Source organism: Meira miltonrushii (genome assembly GCF_003144205.1).
Source record: "Meira miltonrushii strain MCA 3882 unplaced genomic scaffold FA14scaffold_2, whole genome shotgun sequence".
NCBI classification, from domain to species: Eukaryota; Fungi; Basidiomycota; class Exobasidiomycetes; order Exobasidiales; family Brachybasidiaceae; genus Meira; species Meira miltonrushii.
In genome coordinates, this window is record NW_020289944.1 from 2,620,808 (window position 1) to 2,637,434 (window position 16,627).

Here is a 16,627-nt window from a genome sequence, read left to right on the forward strand (position 1 = left end):
GAAAGGGCACAAGATTTGTACATTTTTTTAACTCTCTGGCTTCCAAAGCTGGAAGAGATTCTATCCACGGACAATCTAACATCAATTTATGAGACTTCGCGACGTTTCCCACCACTCAGCACTCGATAATGATAGTGATACGACACGTTTTTTCCTCTAACGAGCTCATGATTCGACATTCCATAAAAAAGCATACACGAAACCAGATTGGGTCACAAGTCATTTCACATTTGTATTGTACATAACTTTTCATTCTCCAGCTTAGGCCTGGATGGTCATCCTTATTTCGATTCATGTTCATATTAATACATAGACTTTCCACGCCATCAAGAGCTGTTGTCAAAGCCTGTCAGGTAGTAGGACAACCTTCGAAAGGTGTATACGGAATAAGAGGGAAGTTTGAGTAGTGTGATAAAGATTAGCAAAGCGACGATGGCATAAACAATCACTAGAGAAAGAAGACAAGAGCATCAGAAAATATTGAAGTTTCTTCTATGACGATTCACTATATCACCTACCTGCAATTGCTGCTTCCCATCCTTCCATCGGACTTATACCCAATTCACTCGAGAATCGAAGCCATAGCGACCATGATTTGTCCTTCACCCACCAATACGTTCCATCCGTTGTCCATGCATATCGAATCGGTTGATTGGTTCCGATCACATTTGTGAATGCAGGCTGACGTGCTTTAGGTTCTTTTGGGCGAGCGATTGTGCTCTCAACAATCGCATGTTTCTCATCGTGAAAACGTTTTCTTCTTTGCAAAATGGTCGAATGACCGTCTAAATTTGCAAATCTGCCCACGGAAACATCGTTTACGGTACGTATAGAGGATAACATTGTTGGTTGGTGGTCAAGCAAAAAAACCTATCTTTACGTGGTTGAAATGCAATTTCAAATCGTTATGAGTATGGAAATTGCTTTTTGATCATCTTTTTCTAATCTTGCTCAGACCTACTTTACGGGATGAATGCACAAGCCTCTTGTTTGCGTAAGTGAAACGAGGTAGGGACATTTGACGGATCTTTTGATCCGATCCCAAATAACTTGAAATGCATGTAGGGTTCTATTTCACGGCACTGTGGCTTCTTGCATCTTTTCTTTTGACAGGGTGATTATGCTTTGAATGCTTGTCGTAACAGACGTGCCATACTCTTCTTTTTTCTCAACGGCAAGAAAGATGCATATATTCAAATCCAAAATTGCTCACTTATTTTTGATTATCACACGCGCGTTTACGCTTTCTTTTAGGCAGATTGGCAGTGTATATTGTCTGTCAATAGATCGGGGGAAGCCAACAAAGAGATGATCAATTTCCACATGCAAGATTTACACTCAGCCACAACTATCATATCTACACATGCCGCCGGCATTTTTTCATTTATCCTTGGATGCTGTGAACGCTTTAAGAGCTCGTTTGATAGGATCTTCAGTATGAACTTTCCCATCTTGGTCATAATAATCAACAATAATTTTGGGTACACTGTTTGATTGCTTGACCGGGAATGGAATCGGATGTTCTTGTTGAGGCGTGGCATGTCGATCATATTGTTGATAAGGCTTCTTGCGTGTGGTAGAGTAAGTAGAAGCTTGCTGTCTGTTTTGCATCACTTCAAATGGTGAAATCGGCACAATCGCATCTTCATCCTCCCCTCCTTGCAATGGCGAACAAACAGGCGGAGGCGTGGGAATCGTAGCGGAGAAAGGTGATTCTGGATGTTGAAATAGGTGATTGCGTTCAGTAGCATTCATTGAACTCTTTGGAGTACGAAAAATGGCAAATGGCGAAGAGTGAGGTAAGTGAAAATGCGGCAATACATATTGTTTGCTTCGCGGAGGTAAAGCCGGTTGCTTGCTTTGATGTTCTCCTCCCAAAAATCCTTCAACGGGAGGTGATCGTTCATGATCCGTGCTGGGTGAAGACATGAAATTCGTCATATCTGAATCCGATATTGGACTTTCACCCTGTTGTTTTGCAAATGTAACAGATTTTCCTTTACCTTTTTCCATTTCTTCCAAATCTTCAATGTCTGCATCTTGAACGTTGATTCCTTCAACTTCATCTCCTTCTTCTTTTGGTCGAACACCCAATCTCTTATTTCGTTCTGCCAATTGTTTACGTTTTCGAATTGCGCTGATTTTGTCCTCTTTTTCAAACCTGGTGGCTTTGAATGAATTAACATTGAGGAATAAAATCACGATGGAAACTTGCATAAGAACGTATAAGATTAATTGGGTACACAATAATCCATCAAATGTTTCCTTGCATACACTTTCGCCATCAAAACGTTCTTCTCTGGCGTCATCTTTGTGTACAGTCGTTTGTGCTTCCATATGGGCAAGCGCAGCAGCGACTGAAGCTGAATAAACATTCTCCATGCAACTTTGATGAAAGAAAGTCCAATCCAAAGCGAATCCAAGTGAAGCGAAAGAACCACTGAAACCCAAAAACATACTTAGCAATAATGTCCAACTACGAAAGTTGCAAATCGCATGATAGTTTGGTTTATGTATAATTGCGAAACCATACGTCATCAACAGCATTGTGAAAATCAAACAAATGAAATGAACGAAGAGATAAAAATGTTGAAAATCGCCTTGCGCTTGTTTGAATGTTGTGATCAGCAATAAATCAATGAAGAAGTGTGTTGTGCCAATCACCATCACAGTCAAGCTGAATGTTCCAATGATTGGCTCAAGCCGATATCGCCCTCTTTAGGGGGAGCAATAGCTGTCAGCATGCTCTGTTTTTTCTGATCTGAGTTGATCAACTCACAAGAATAACTTGAAAACCATTTTAAAGAGGAGAGAGGTGGGAAAAGGGCAACATAAATTTGATGTCCTCCTCCTCTTTATATTGTGGGGAATGAAAGAGAATGGGCGCTGTTTTTTTAGGTGGGCAACCGTTTTACGCCTTTTCTTATTTTGATTGAATCTCCGATCACGCCGAAATATGATAACGTGTACAAAGATGACATTATATGATAATGGCACATGATATGAGGCAGAATATGTAGAACAGCCGAGTGGAATACGTATGATTGGGAAGCTGGGCACAGAACAATGGAACGCCATCAATAGCCTATTGAGTACATGTATGAGGCACAACGATGATGTTATCCAAATTTACAGCTTTGAGCAGCTTGTTGTCCGTTGTAAATACAACCTTATCAACGCCTTTGAAGTCATGATGACATACTTGATTGGTCATTTTGACCTGTTGTGGATCTGACTGTGTTTGTCCGTCAGGTTGGTAGTTGTAGGTTCTTTTACCAATCACTTTACCTTGGTAGTAACCCGTCATTGTCATTTTGCATGGTTGGGCAACACCGGGTAAAAGACCAAGGGCATCATTTGTAAGCAAAGTACAACCGAAACTTAAACCTTCCAAATCAAAATAATCAATATTTTGAGGATTTCCTTGTGCAACGTACATAGAATGTTGACCATCCAACAATCCGTTCACTGCACCACCAACGATTTGATTAGGTGGCGAAGCTGCTTCAACACCGGATTTTTCCGTATTCTTGAAACCATAAAAGCCGGCAAATCTGATACCGGCTGCACTTGCCGTTTTATCGTCAAGTAAAGGTGATAATTTACTTGCATCATAATCGTTGTCATCAAACGTAAAAGTCTTTTGAGCCAAAGCTTTACAATGACGACGTGCTTTTAGGTGAACAAAGTTGGAATCCTTTGCGTTGATGAGTGAGAGAGAAGTTGCAAGGATAAGAAGAGAAGCGAGTGTGGCCTTCATAATGAATGTATAATGAAGATAGTTGGAGGAAATTATGAAACGGAGAGAGAATTTGCAGAAGTGGGGACTTTGGAAAAAGCATTGATTCGTCTTTTTATACTTTATTCCATGCAACCAGAATACTTCAAGACATCTTCTTGATCATCCACTACATTGCGCCATGCGTTCTTCTGAACCCTAGACGCCCGGATCAGGAGATCATAAGATCAGACCCTTGCTATAACTTTGAGTATATACTCACTGTCAGGTACATTTGATTCATATTCATGATGGCGTAGAGACCTCCTTTTCATTCCAGTATATACTCTTCGCCTTGCTTGGACCTCCTTTAAATGATGTAAAATCGAATTGAATCAATTTGCGCAGAGAAACTCTCGAATATTCCACTTGATCTATTTATAAGAACAGGAATTCTATGTTTAACTAGTGAAGGATATGATCGAGTTTTGATCTCCTAGATCGACATGAAAGACTTTATTAATTTTTGTCCGAGGTCAGAGTTGCATGGTGAGCTTAATTCATACAAGCTTTTCACTCATTCATTTCGCAGGGAAGAATCAGCTGCCTCCAAAAATACTCTGATGACCTAAGATATACCGTTTGCCAAGACATGTGGGCGGCCAATCGGAAAAAAAAGGGGTGAGCCTCCTCTACCTCGACTTCTTGTGCATCAAAAGGGGCACCAGCTTTCGAGTGAATACTTCTTAGGCGCCTTTTGTATTATTCCATGTCCGAACATCGAATGAACACAAAGGTCCGATATTGATGATATAAACATCATTTGGTGATGATGATTGATCTGATCCTGTGTTCATTGTGGATTGTGAGTATCGAATTACATTAGCATCTGATTCTGCTCATTATACCTTACAGTATATCGTATCTTTTGTCTTATATACTATCAGATCAACACTCAAGCCACAGCCGAATGAGAGTGTATTGTTCGGTTGAGCAAGAGATGCATGTTAGGAGCAAACCAAGCCGTGTTCATTCGCCTTGATTTCCTTCTCCGTTTACCTTGGTAAAAACCCCGCCGGTTTAGCCTTTAGTTTAAAAGACGCGAAAAATTAAAGCGTAAACTGGTCAAGTGCCGGTGATTCGTTATCAGATTATCCATCTTTTCTATCCTCTTACCATTGTTGGGCATTCACCCTGTCTTTTCGCTCATGAACAAATGAGAAGATTATTGTCAAATAAATGTCAGACGAGAATCAATTCTCTCTTCTCTTCGGCGAGGCATTTTCAATTATCATGCATTCTAACACGAGACTTTATTGCAGGTCTTGTACCTGATCTGACAGAATTGTGTCAAAAGAAGACTTCAAATCGTTTGACATTTTGTGAACAGTATGCTCATGCAGGTCCAAAGAGATGCAAAATCTCCCTCATCTTTTTAATTCATCGGATAACATCATACCGCCGTAAATTGCATTCAATTCAAACCTTTCTCCGCCGGGCTGAATGTGTAAATGCCTCATACACAAAAGATAGCTAAAGAAGAAAAACAGCTCATCACTTTTAAACATCAGTCTTTTCTCTCTTTCTTCTCATCATCAACTCCCCTCAAGGTTGACAATGATGCGATCTCCCCCTAAAATGTATGCTTTGGTAGCATTGCTTTACTCCTTAATGCCATTAGCTACAGCTGCCAATGTGACATATGATTGGAACGTTGGCTGGGTGGATAACGTAAATTTGGATGGTCAATATCCCAGAAGAGCGATCGGCATAAACGGTGTCTATCCTCCTCCGGTCATCAATCTAAATCAATCAGATTCATTCACCATCAACTTCAAAAACGCATTCAACGATGGAAGATCAACAGCCCTGCATTCTCATGGAATGTTCTTCAACAACACTGGCTTCTTCGATGGTGCTGCTGCTGTCACGCAATGTCCAATCCCTGATGGAGGATCGATTGCATATCAACCACTCAACTCTCCTCTCAGTCCAGCCGGTCATCAAGCACAATGGGGAACTTTTTGGACACACGGCCATTATGACGGTCAATACGTAGACGGATTACGAACACCTTCAATCATTCATGCCGATAATGAACCTTACAAGTATGACGATGATTTTACCATCCTTTTAGCAGATTGGTATCATCAGGAACATCAATATTTGATCCAAAACGAATTCCTCAATGTCAAAAACCCAACTGGAGCTGAACCTGTTCCTAATTCTGGTTTGGTATACTTTGCCCATACTGCAAAAGGCTCAAATGGTGAATACTTACCAGGCTACAATGAGAATGCAACACTGTCTTTTGAGCCAGGTAAAACATATCGATTGCGTTTGATCAACATGGCCGCTTTGTCAATGTTCCACTTTTGGATCGAAGGACACAATATGAGCATTATCGAAGCTGATGGTGTGGACATGGAAGCATTTCCGGTAGATGCTATCTCTCTTTCTGTTGCTCAACGATACTCCGTCCTGGTTACTGCAAGAAATGATACCACTCAAAATTGGCCAATCCATGTCAATTTGGATCCAGGCATGTACGATGCAGTACCGCCTACATTGCAACTCAATCTCACTTCAACAATTTCGTACAAGGAAGGTAATCCGATGGGATCAGATAGACCAACTATCGATTATGAATACTTTGATGATACAGCTTTAGTGCCCGTCATTGTTGAACCGCAGCTTGCTGCTGATGTCACATTTGTCAAATCTTTTGATTTTTCAACGTACAGTAACGGAAAGAATTATGCTGCTTTTAATGGAACATCCTACGTCAGTGCACTTACTCCAACTCTATTCACCGCAATGAGCATGCCAACGAATGAGTCAAGTCTGGCGCAAGTGTACGGACCCAACTCCAATGCAATTGTTGTGGATCATTTGAAGGTGTTTGAAATCGAGATCATCAATTTGGATACAGGTAATCACCCTTTCCATTTACACGGCCATCATTTCCAAGTAGTCCATAAAAGTCAAGATATCACTTCAGATGATCCAACCATCAATCCTCCCAAAACAGAAAATCAAGCAAATCCAATGCGACGTGATACAGTTTTGATACCCGGAGGTGGAAGTGCATCTTTACGTATCGTAGCTGATAATCCAGGAGCATGGTTCTTGCATTGTCATATCGACTTCCATTTGACAAGTGGTTTGGCAATGGTTGTTGTTGAAGCACCACAACAAATTCAACAAAACTTGAACGTACCATCTTACATGTATCAACAATGTCAACAAGGAGGATTGCCTTATACCGGTAACGCTGGTGGTCTTCAATCATTGACAAACTTTGGCGCCTTGCCTGCTGGTCCTACACCGCTGACATCCGGTTGGACTGCAAATGCGGTTGGCACATTCGTTGCTTGTTTGATCACCGCTCTTCTCGGGGTTGGAACTGTTTCATGGTACGGTTTCAGTTCCAAAGATGATGATGATGAAGATGAGTTGTAAATTCAAATACCTTATTAATCTCTCTACTTTATGTATGTGATGAGTAAAATAAAATGTCATTTATGCACAGTAATGAATTGATCGTTAATTAAAGATAGAGTTTAGAGACGGAACTTCAGGGTGACAACCTCAAATGGTCGAAGTTTCAAAGCGACCTTTTGTCCTTCATCAGATGTGTTTCGAACCTGCAAACTTGAGTCCAAGTCTTCTTGATCATCTTCCAACATATTTGCACGGGTAACAGACTTGAATGAGTGCTTACAGTTAATGACCACATTGGCATGACTGCCCAAAGATTCGTATAGTCGAACGATGACCGTAGTCTCACCGCTAGCTTTTTGTCCATAGTATTCGAAATCGTCTTCACCTCGCTTGATCGTGTCAAATACTACAGCTTGCGGTACACCGGCACGGGGCACATCAAGTGTGAAAGGCATTTCTGTTTCAAGTGCTTGTTCTGCAACTGAGTAAGACAAGAGTCCATCACCAAATTGCAATGGCTCATTAAAGATTCGTGCTACATGAACCACATCAGATGCTTCCAAGACGTTCAAGTGAGGATACAGTCCAAATTTGATAATGTGATCACCCTCATCTTGATGTGCATCTGGATAAGTGGCGCCCTTCAAAAGTGATAAGCGCATCAAACCACCTTCAACGGAATAGCCGTACTTGGAATCCGTAACGATGGCCAAACCAAGGCTAGATTCGGACAAATCGGAGAATTTGTGTCCACACACCTCAAATTTGGCAGCATCCCAGGTTGTATTGCGGTATGTGGGACGTTTCGTGATACCAAACTGCGTCTCATAAGAAGCAGAGTCGGAACGCAAGATCGTTGGAATTTCAAAGCGTAAGAATTTATGCTTCTCCATCCAATGAACCTTGGCATCGAAATTGATCAAAGAGCGAGCAAGCTTAGCAGCAGATTGGCTTCCACTTGCAGCAGCCAAGTTAGATGCAGGAATAGCATCCAAGCTCAAAGCAATCGTTACGGAACTTTGGCCAAACTTATAATCCAGCTCCATAGCCGCGCGCCATGGACCACGCTCTGTGATGCGAGCAGTGTTGAATTGCAATTCTTCAGTTGTGTCTGTTGCGTAGATTTCTGTCTCCCATGCATCGTATGATGTTGGGAAATCTTGACAAATAGAAAGGCCGGCAGTTCTTCCCGAAGCAATCAATTCTAACCAATTGCCATCACTGGCTAACACTTGCACACTGTTGATTCTGCCGTCCTTCAAATTGATAGAAACAGCATTGTTACGCATAGCGAATGAGCCATGAGCGGTCTCTTCAACTTGAACAGCCTCTACGGTGCGCATGACGCTAGCAGGCGATGGAGATGGCTTTGCAGTACCGGATCCTTTTGCATCTTCCAGCAAGAGCAAAACACCATCAGATGTCTGCTGAACGGCACTAGCCAGAAGTGCATCCTTGTTAGATGCAACTGACAATGCCTTTGTATCAATGTGAACCAACTCTCTTCTTGGGACAGCAAGGGTGTTGATAGCGACAGGAATGGCTTGACCATTACCCGATCCCAAGATTGATGTTGCTTTCTGTAGCAATTTCATTGCCTTTGCATTTACATCCGCATAAATGCCCTCTGCATCATCATACACCATACGGATAGATGATCCAGGCAAGACATCGTGGAATTGGCACAAGAGGAAAGGCTCCCAAAGGTGATCGATCTCTTCCTTGGGATACTTGTAATCAGAAGAACGCAAGCTTGCCATTGTTGCAACCCACTCCAACTGATGCAAGAGAATCTCCAACTTTCTGTTCCAACGTTTGATGCTACCATGACTCGTGTATACACCCCGATGGAATTCAAGATACACTTCACCATTCCATGTTGCAAGCTTTTCTCCATCGTTGGTAATCTTGCGAATATTCTCAAAGAATTCCAAAGGAGATGTATCAGAGCCAACCTTTGGCATGTCAGTGTAGCCATTGTTGTACGTAGCACGAGCACGGCGAAGGTTTTCAATATTGACTTCATTGGGACCACCGCCACCATCACCTTTTCCGTAGAGCAGGAGCGCAGTTGGTTGAACGTTCAAGTCTTGGTTGTTTGTCATACCTCTGCGGATGTCGTCTACACCACACATACTGTCATAGTTGTTGACGGGTGTCATATGGGTAATGATCTGTGTTCCATCTAAACCTGTCCACATCATTGTATTGTGAGGGAATCTGTTAATGTTACTCCAACTCAATTTTTGAGTGAAGAAATATTCTGTGCCACACGAGCGTGCCAATTGTGGAATTTGACTGTTATAACCGAATGTATCCGGAAGCCAGAAAATGTTCGTTCTCGAGCCAAATCGAGATTTGAAAAATCGTTGTCCGTATAAGAATTGTCGTACAAATGCTTCACCACTTGGCAAATTAGCATCATTCTCCACCCAAGTACCACCGACCGGAATGAAGCGGCCTTCTTTGACATACTTTTGCAACTTTGAAAAGAGCTTCGGGTAAAGTTGTTCCAGCCACCAGTATTGCTGTGCTGTACTTGCAGCGAACTTGTATTCAGGATAACGGTCCATCAAATCCATTTGAGTACTCCAAGAACGAGCAATCTTTTGTTGAGTTGCAGAGAAAGGCCAAAGCCATGCTGAATCGATGTGTGTATGACCGACTGCCCAGATCTTGTGATCATCCTTGTGGAAGACATTTCCTTCTTGGTATAATTTGGAACCCTTCTTGGACCAATCTTTGCCCAAAATTTCTTCTGCGATTTTACGGCATTTTCCAATTGTGGACAAGTCATTGTTGCGGAATGTGTTTTGGATTTGATTCATCACATACAATGCTTGATTTTGTAAGACGGTATCCTTTGGCATTTCACGAATGCATCCTTGCAAGAGGAAGTAATCCCACAGCAAGTGCCATGCCTCAGGTCTTTTGACAACAACTGCAGCTGATGCCAATTCAAAGTATCTGTCCGGATCAGGATCACCTTCTCTGAAATTACCGATCCCAAACATTCCATTACATGTCACCTCAATGTAGTATAAAACACCCTTGCGCACCTCTGGCTTGAGTGGGAAATCGACTCTGCGACCGTCCCAACCTCCTGTGATTCCTTGTAAAGGCAGACCATGTTGATCGAATACCATTGCTTCACAGCTTGGATCGAATTCAAGTTGAACCCAGTCTTTGTCACGCCATTCGGCTGGTACATTGATTTCAATTTTGACCCAATGATTTGACCAACTTGGACCGAATTTTTGACCTTTCTTTACAGGTTCAAATTCATGTTTGATTGCTTCCTCAAAGCTAGGTTTTGTACCTGTTTTTGGGACCCACAGTCCCATCTTGATCACTTCTTCATCATCCCTTCTGTCTTCGAATAAAACAGAATTGATATTCCATTTCGACCATTGATCGCTATTGAATTCTTGAACACGAGCTTGTTCCACACCGCGAGTATTAATTCGACGGATAGGATGAGCAGATTCAGAAGAGCGAAGAGGATAAAAGTGTTTGTCAGGGCTCATCTTTCACAACTTTTCGTACAAGGGCTGGATAAGATGAGGTGAAGGAAGTGAAGAGGGAAGGTATGTTTGATCCGAATGCCAGCAAATGTTTGTATTCTTGCACTGACCTTCACAATTCGGACCGCTTTCTTACGGTTCTCATATTGGAGTAAAATGAAGCGGGGTGCTTATGCTTCATGCATGAGAATGGCTTGAGCGTAATTGACTTATTGATGCAGTATCAGCCATGCTTATATGAATTAGGGCACGTTGGCTGTCTTTTACGCCCTCCTTCCTCAAAAAGGTTACAATTAATCAACAATTGAATAGAATCAACGCGATAACAAAGGTGCGGGAGGCAAATGCATGTGTCAGCGTGCACGTGTAATAAAAGTAGCGCCTTTTTCACTCTCATTCTTCGCGGCAGAAGAAGGAGTAGCAGCACATTTTGCATTTTCGAAGAATGATCTTGATCATATCCATCACCATCTTCAAATAGCGCAATGGCGACACAAAGAGGGACAATTAGTCTAGCCTTCAATGTCAGCGGCCTGCTTGGTCGCGAAGCAGGTCCATCTCGTATGACACTCGCAACAAGAGCTCCATTCAGTACATCAGCGACCGTTGGAGCAGTACAAAAGAAGAAAGTAGCACCGGCACAAAAGAAGAAATCTGCATCAGTTGTACGAAAAACCCCAAAAAGTGCAGATGCAGCATCGACAAAACGTAAAGGAGCTAGATCAGGTGGAAGTGGTGCAAGTGATCCTTCTGCATTAGGATTATCGCGAGACAGTCCATTCGCACAACCTAAAGCTGAAATGAGTGAATTGCCAGAATTCCTTCCTGAAATGATTACAGCAAAAGATGCTTACAAAGTGGTTGCTTGGAGTAAACGAACTTGGGATGCTCTTCAATTTCAACAATTCGGCTTACCAAAGTCGCTGGCAAAACAATTCGGATCGGAATCCCGTCCTCGAACACTGATTCGGCCACTGACTTTGGAAGTGCTGGATATGTTGGATAACGCACGATCAAAACCTTCTTCTCCTGCCGAGGTCAACACTGTCCTCAATGCGCCGCTTGGATACGGAATCTCTACTTTGATGCTGCAAGCCTTCTCGTATGCGCTGGAATCGTCTTGGCTGGTTATCTATCTTCCAAAATCGCTCACATTTGTGGACAGCTCATCTCCCTATGCATACAGTGAAAAGCACAAAGTCTATCTCCAACCAGAGCTGACTCAACACATCCTTCAACGCATTCTTAGTGTGAACAAAGATCACTTGAGTAAGATCACATTGGAAGATGGACCATTCACACTTGACGATCGTGGAGGAAAGATCGAGAAGGGGGCCAATCTAGTATCAGTCATTCAACAAGGTCTCCAAAAAGACACCTCACCCGATGCACTACAGACGGTCTTCGAGATCACAATGCGTACGATTGTTCAGCAACGCAGCGTACCAGTACTATTAGCAGCTGATGGCGCTCAAGGATTGTTCAGTAAAAGCTTATACAGAGATCCTGATTACCGTCAATTGGAATCCTACGAGCTTGCTGTGCCAAGAACGCTTCAGGCCAGTTTACGAACTACCGGAACGGGAAGCTTTGGAGGAATTCAATTGGGAAAATCATTAACTGCAATGAGTCTTTCCAACACTAAATGGCCCATTCCCGATGAGATGCGTTTTGCCTTGCCGGGTTTGAATGCAGACCTTCATCCATATGCCAAATTGAACGATGAAATGCTCTCGATCGTCAAAGAATGTCAATTGAACGTTTGGGATATGAGTAATGCTGTTCTAACACGCAAAGAAGCTGGCGCTCTATTTGACGTTGCACGAAAAGAAGGCAGAATGTGGTCTACACCAAATGATGAATCGTTCATGTCCAGATTGGTTGAAAGCGGCGGTAGTGTTGGTACATTCCAACGCGGTCTGCGAGGATCTCTTTTGTGATTTTTACTACTAAAAAGAAATATGTTTGTACATTCGTTGATGGTTGTGTAAAATACATATTGTAAAAATCTATCGTTTCTGCTTATCTAACTTTCCAACAAGCCTAAATGCTGAATGATCTTGAGCAGCTCTAATGCTTGTTTGGTCACTTGCATCTGTAATGTTTTGATCGGTTTTGACGGATTGTTCTCTTTCAACGCTTTTGTACCACTTTTGGCGATCGATTTGACGGCTTCGACCAAACCAGAAGCAGAGATAGCACGTTTGTAGGCCGTTGCATCGTTTGTGCCTTGGCCACGAATCCAATCGACGTATTGCAATAAACACTCTATGCATGACAATCCTCGTAAAGCTAATTGCCATTGGCCATGTTCAGAACCTAGGGGATCACTCTCTATATCTTGTCTGTGCAATCGTGCATCTTCTTCCGGATCACCTTTGTCATCCTCTCCTGAAATTTCGGATATCTGATCAACTTGTTTGACTTCAATCATCGGATCAATCAATTTTGCAATCTTGTTTATAATCCTTGGCTCTAACGAAAGAATTCGTGCACATGCAGAAGCAGAACTGCATAACGTTGCAATCGCTCCGCCGGCAGCCATTCGTAATTTCAGCCCACTCTCTTTACCGGCTTCATCAATGCCTGCAGGAGCACAAAGAGCAATCAAAAAGGTCAAATCACGAGCAGCTCGGCTTTTGCTTATAATCTCATCCTTTTCTTTCTCATCCTTCTTTACGGAAGATTTTATTTTATTTTCATCGTCTGTCTCGCCTGACCATCGTTGAAAGACATCGTCTACGACCAAGAGATTGCACAATAACTCCAACGAAGCACGACGGCTCAATTCGTTATCCTCCATAAAGATCCTTTCGCGTAAGATTGAACCAACGTCTAGTCTGCCTTTTGACTCTTTACCGCGATCTGCGCCAACAAAGGCATCGGTTGCATTCGTATCAAGCACACTTTTCGCAAATCCTGCATGAGCGATACGATTTGCCAGTTGAGGTGATAGTGACGCAACATTCGTTAACGCCAATGAAGCTTCAAATCTTTGTAATCGGCTACTATCAGCATGTAAAAAGAGTAAAGCAAGTGATGGAACTACTTCGATCGGATCTGCTGAAACAAGTGCTGGATTTTCCGTAATGAGCAAATGTGATAAAGCCTGAATAGCTGTAAATGATAATGGAGTGGCGGCAACATTTTCGTCTCCTTGTGAACGCAATGCTTGAGCAACCGTGCTGTTGGACAGTGCAATCAATGCCTTTGCACCACCTTGCTGAATGATGAAGCCTCTCTGTCGCTTATCTTGTCTTGTTGTGGCATACAGTAATGCCTCGGCTACCGATTGACGTACAGAAGCGCTGGGATTTGCCACACTACCATCTCCGCCCGAGCCAGAATGTGACTTAGACATTGCGATTGAAACCAATGCTTCTATACCTTTTACACTGATAACTCTTCGTACCCTTTCTTCAATTGCATCTAAAGTCAAGAATTGATCTTTTTCGTCTGTTCCCTCTGCGTTTCGTGCATTTGCCATTCGTCGTAATTTATCCATTTGCTGTTCTTCTTTTGATTTTGTAGCAGGGTAAGACATTATATTGGCTAGCAAAGAAGCGATACCAAGCTGCATTGCCGTATCGGGAGCTTCCTCCGCACCAGTCATCGTTTTAGGGTCGAGTAGCTTGTCTAGCTCATATGAGCTTTTTGCCGACTCTTTGCTCTTCTCTGCATCTCGCGAAGGAAACAACGTCCTCGTATCCCCAAGTTGAGTTGCATCCTTTGCCGAATTACAGATTGCCTTTAATAAATCCGTATCATTCGCGATCGAATGTCGATATACTGGCTGCAGAGACAGATACGACAAGCCTTCAATGGCAGAAACTTGACAGAGCCTAGCAAGTTCTTTCTTTAAAGAAAGATCAATTGCAGAATCACCTGCTTCGGCAAAGCTCTTTATTTCAGCCTCTTTGCCCAGAAGAATATGTCTCCTGCACATCTCGTTCAAGAACGCATCTTCTTCGGCTTGTTTCTTTTCCTCAGCTTCTTCGGCATCTTTGTCTTTCGGTAGACCTTCAAGTCCTCCTTCCATAACCTTTGCATCTCCTTTAGTGGGAGCTTTTCCCACTCTCGTGAGTTTGTGAAGTGCCAATGAAGCTAACAAAGATACTTTTGATAGCATTGACGTAGCTGGTGGGTTTTCCAACTCTGTCCGCTCTACTAGACTGACGAGCCATTCCATAGGCACTCTTGAAGCTCGCAACTCATCTTCCTCAGTGACCTCTACAATCTTTGCTTGGGGTGCATCTTCAGTAGGTGATTCATTTGACACCTCTACGATCTTCTTCCTGCTTTCATTATAAGATGCAGCGAGACAGAGTAGCTCAGCGACTGCCAGGCTATTGATGGTGAATGATTGTTGATCTTTTGTATCTGTGACAGAGCTCAGTGCTAGGTCCAAAACATCGTGGTCGAATAAGATCTTGTGAGCTTGTTGTGGTGCGAATGTGTACAATCCTGAAATGAAACGAATTGCTGCAAAAGCTTGGCTTTGGTCGCTATTGTGGTACTTCAATGCAGATTGAATAGACAGGATACATTCTTTGGAGAAGTCGTTTGATTCTGCTGATGATGTTTGTACCCGTTTAGCTAGTCTAACGATTGTCAATGCACGATCTTTCCAAATTGATTCTGGTCGGAAAGCGTGTAATATTTCATCCATACTACTGCTTTCTTTATCGATCGATAAGTTTGCCAACATTCCCAGATTAGCCGAAGAAGCTATTGAGTGATCGTTCATTGTGCTCCATGGAGTCTTGGCAATTGTGTTATCGGGCTGATGTAGTGGTAAGAGAGAATGATGCATTGATTCTTCTGAACTTTAATTAGCCTTGTGCCCGTTGTGTAACCCCCGATCTCCCTTTCACAGCCTTTAGCGTGCGTACTATTAAGCGTATGTCACTAAAATACAAATCGGGATTCCGTGACAAGCGGATAATTTAATTCGGCGTCTTTCATGCTCCAAAATATCGGACAGACGGACAACATTTATGCTTATGCTCGTATGGAAGCTGTATCATTAGCAATGGTGGAGTATTACCGCATGAGTACATCGTCATAATCCACGGTAATCCGAACAACAATGGTCCGCTATATGAGAACATTAGAAAAGATTATAAAGAATGCGAATGGTATAAAATGATGACATTTCCAATTGTTTTATTTCTTCTCTTCCCAACTCAAATCAATCACCACAAGTTCCACAACTTTCTTCACTCACTAATACTTACTCAACATGATCGCTAAACCAGCTTCAATCTTTGTCTTGGCTTTGGCCGCAATTGGCGCAGTTTCTGCTTCTCCTTTGAACCGTCGTGACAACCCACCTACTGGAGATTTGACAGGAACAGCAGAATGGTCAAACTTTGACGGCACTTCTGCATGGTGAGTAAAAGTGTCTTCCAAAGAGAATGTCTTTTGTCTAACATACTCTTCCCTCCTTATAGCGGAACTACCCTCCCTGCCGATCAACCTCTTGTGGGAATCGATGGTAACCTTTTCAATCAAATCACAGAACCATGTGGACGTAAAATCACAATCACCGCGCCAAATGGTGTTTCAAAACAAGCAACAATTCAAGAATCTTGCGGTGATGGTTGTTCGGAGAACGGTTTATTATTAACCACAGGCTTATTCTCTGACTTTTATAGTCTTGATAAAGGTACATTCCAAGCTACTTGGCATTTCGATTAAACCATCCTCTTTAGCTCTTGTTCGCATGTAAATATTCGCTCAGAAAAGGACGATATCATTAATATACATACTATGAGAGAATTATAAAGAGTTGAAATATAGAACATGATATCAAAAAGGGTAATATAAATGTATAATTCTAATTTGCTCCTCCGCTACGACGTTGACGTTTAAGATCAGCAGGTGCCAAAGCAGGTGCGATAGGCGTGATTCCAGCAGAAGAATTCAATGAATTGCTTCC

General features: G+C 42.4%; 8 protein-coding genes across 8 annotated transcripts; 3 read left to right on the forward strand and 5 right to left on the reverse strand.

The window, feature by feature from the left end:
• Positions 1-326: 326 nt before the first annotated feature.
• Positions 327-843, reverse strand: FA14DRAFT_155044 (uncharacterized protein; the record flags this gene model as incomplete). The annotated part of the gene is made up of 2 exons (XM_025497729.1): positions 327-448; positions 519-843. The coding sequence occupies 2 exons, from the start codon at positions 841-843 to the stop codon at positions 327-329; spliced, it is 447 nt and encodes a 148-aa protein (XP_025355935.1).
• A 356-nt stretch (positions 844-1,199) lies between these two features.
• FA14DRAFT_44944 (uncharacterized protein) lies at positions 1,200-2,952 on the reverse strand. Its single transcript, XM_025502361.1, has one exon. It carries the CDS (start codon positions 2,665-2,667, stop codon positions 1,381-1,383), a length of 1,287 nt encoding a protein of 428 aa, XP_025355936.1. The 5' UTR covers positions 2,668-2,952; the 3' UTR covers positions 1,200-1,380.
• Positions 2,953-3,085: 133 nt separating this feature from the next.
• Positions 3,086-3,760, reverse strand: FA14DRAFT_179000 (uncharacterized protein; the record flags this gene model as incomplete). Its single annotated transcript, XM_025500890.1, has 1 exon — positions 3,086-3,760. The coding sequence occupies one exon, from the start codon at positions 3,758-3,760 to the stop codon at positions 3,086-3,088; it is 675 nt and encodes a 224-aa protein (XP_025355937.1).
• A 1,264-nt stretch (positions 3,761-5,024) lies between these two features.
• On the forward strand, positions 5,025-7,254 carry FA14DRAFT_160696 (putative iron transport multicopper oxidase). Its single transcript, XM_025498786.1, has one exon. The coding sequence runs from the start codon at positions 5,357-5,359 to the stop codon at positions 7,178-7,180; it is 1,824 nt and encodes a 607-aa protein (XP_025355938.1). The 5' UTR covers positions 5,025-5,356; the 3' UTR covers positions 7,181-7,254.
• FA14DRAFT_44949 (putative AMS1-alpha-mannosidase) lies at positions 7,231-10,869 on the reverse strand. The gene has a single exon (XM_025502362.1). It carries the CDS (start codon positions 10,687-10,689, stop codon positions 7,282-7,284), a length of 3,408 nt encoding a protein of 1,135 aa, XP_025355939.1. The 5' UTR covers positions 10,690-10,869; the 3' UTR covers positions 7,231-7,281.
• A 93-nt stretch (positions 10,870-10,962) lies between these two features.
• On the forward strand, positions 10,963-12,669 carry FA14DRAFT_44956 (uncharacterized protein). The gene has a single exon (XM_025502363.1). The coding sequence runs from the start codon at positions 11,172-11,174 to the stop codon at positions 12,624-12,626; it is 1,455 nt and encodes a 484-aa protein (XP_025355940.1). The 5' UTR covers positions 10,963-11,171; the 3' UTR covers positions 12,627-12,669.
• Positions 12,670-12,712: 43 nt separating this feature from the next.
• Positions 12,713-15,433, reverse strand: FA14DRAFT_179004 (uncharacterized protein; the record flags this gene model as incomplete). The annotated part of the gene is made up of 1 exon (XM_025500891.1): positions 12,713-15,433. The coding sequence occupies one exon, from the start codon at positions 15,431-15,433 to the stop codon at positions 12,713-12,715; it is 2,721 nt and encodes a 906-aa protein (XP_025355941.1).
• Positions 15,434-15,747: 314 nt separating this feature from the next.
• On the forward strand, positions 15,748-16,386 carry FA14DRAFT_189581 (uncharacterized protein; the record flags this gene model as incomplete). The annotated part of the gene is made up of 2 exons (XM_025501735.1): positions 15,748-16,077; positions 16,140-16,386. The coding sequence occupies exons 1-2, from the start codon at positions 15,929-15,931 to the stop codon at positions 16,384-16,386; spliced, it is 396 nt and encodes a 131-aa protein (XP_025355942.1). The 5' UTR covers positions 15,748-15,928.
• Positions 16,387-16,627: the final 241 nt, after the last annotated feature.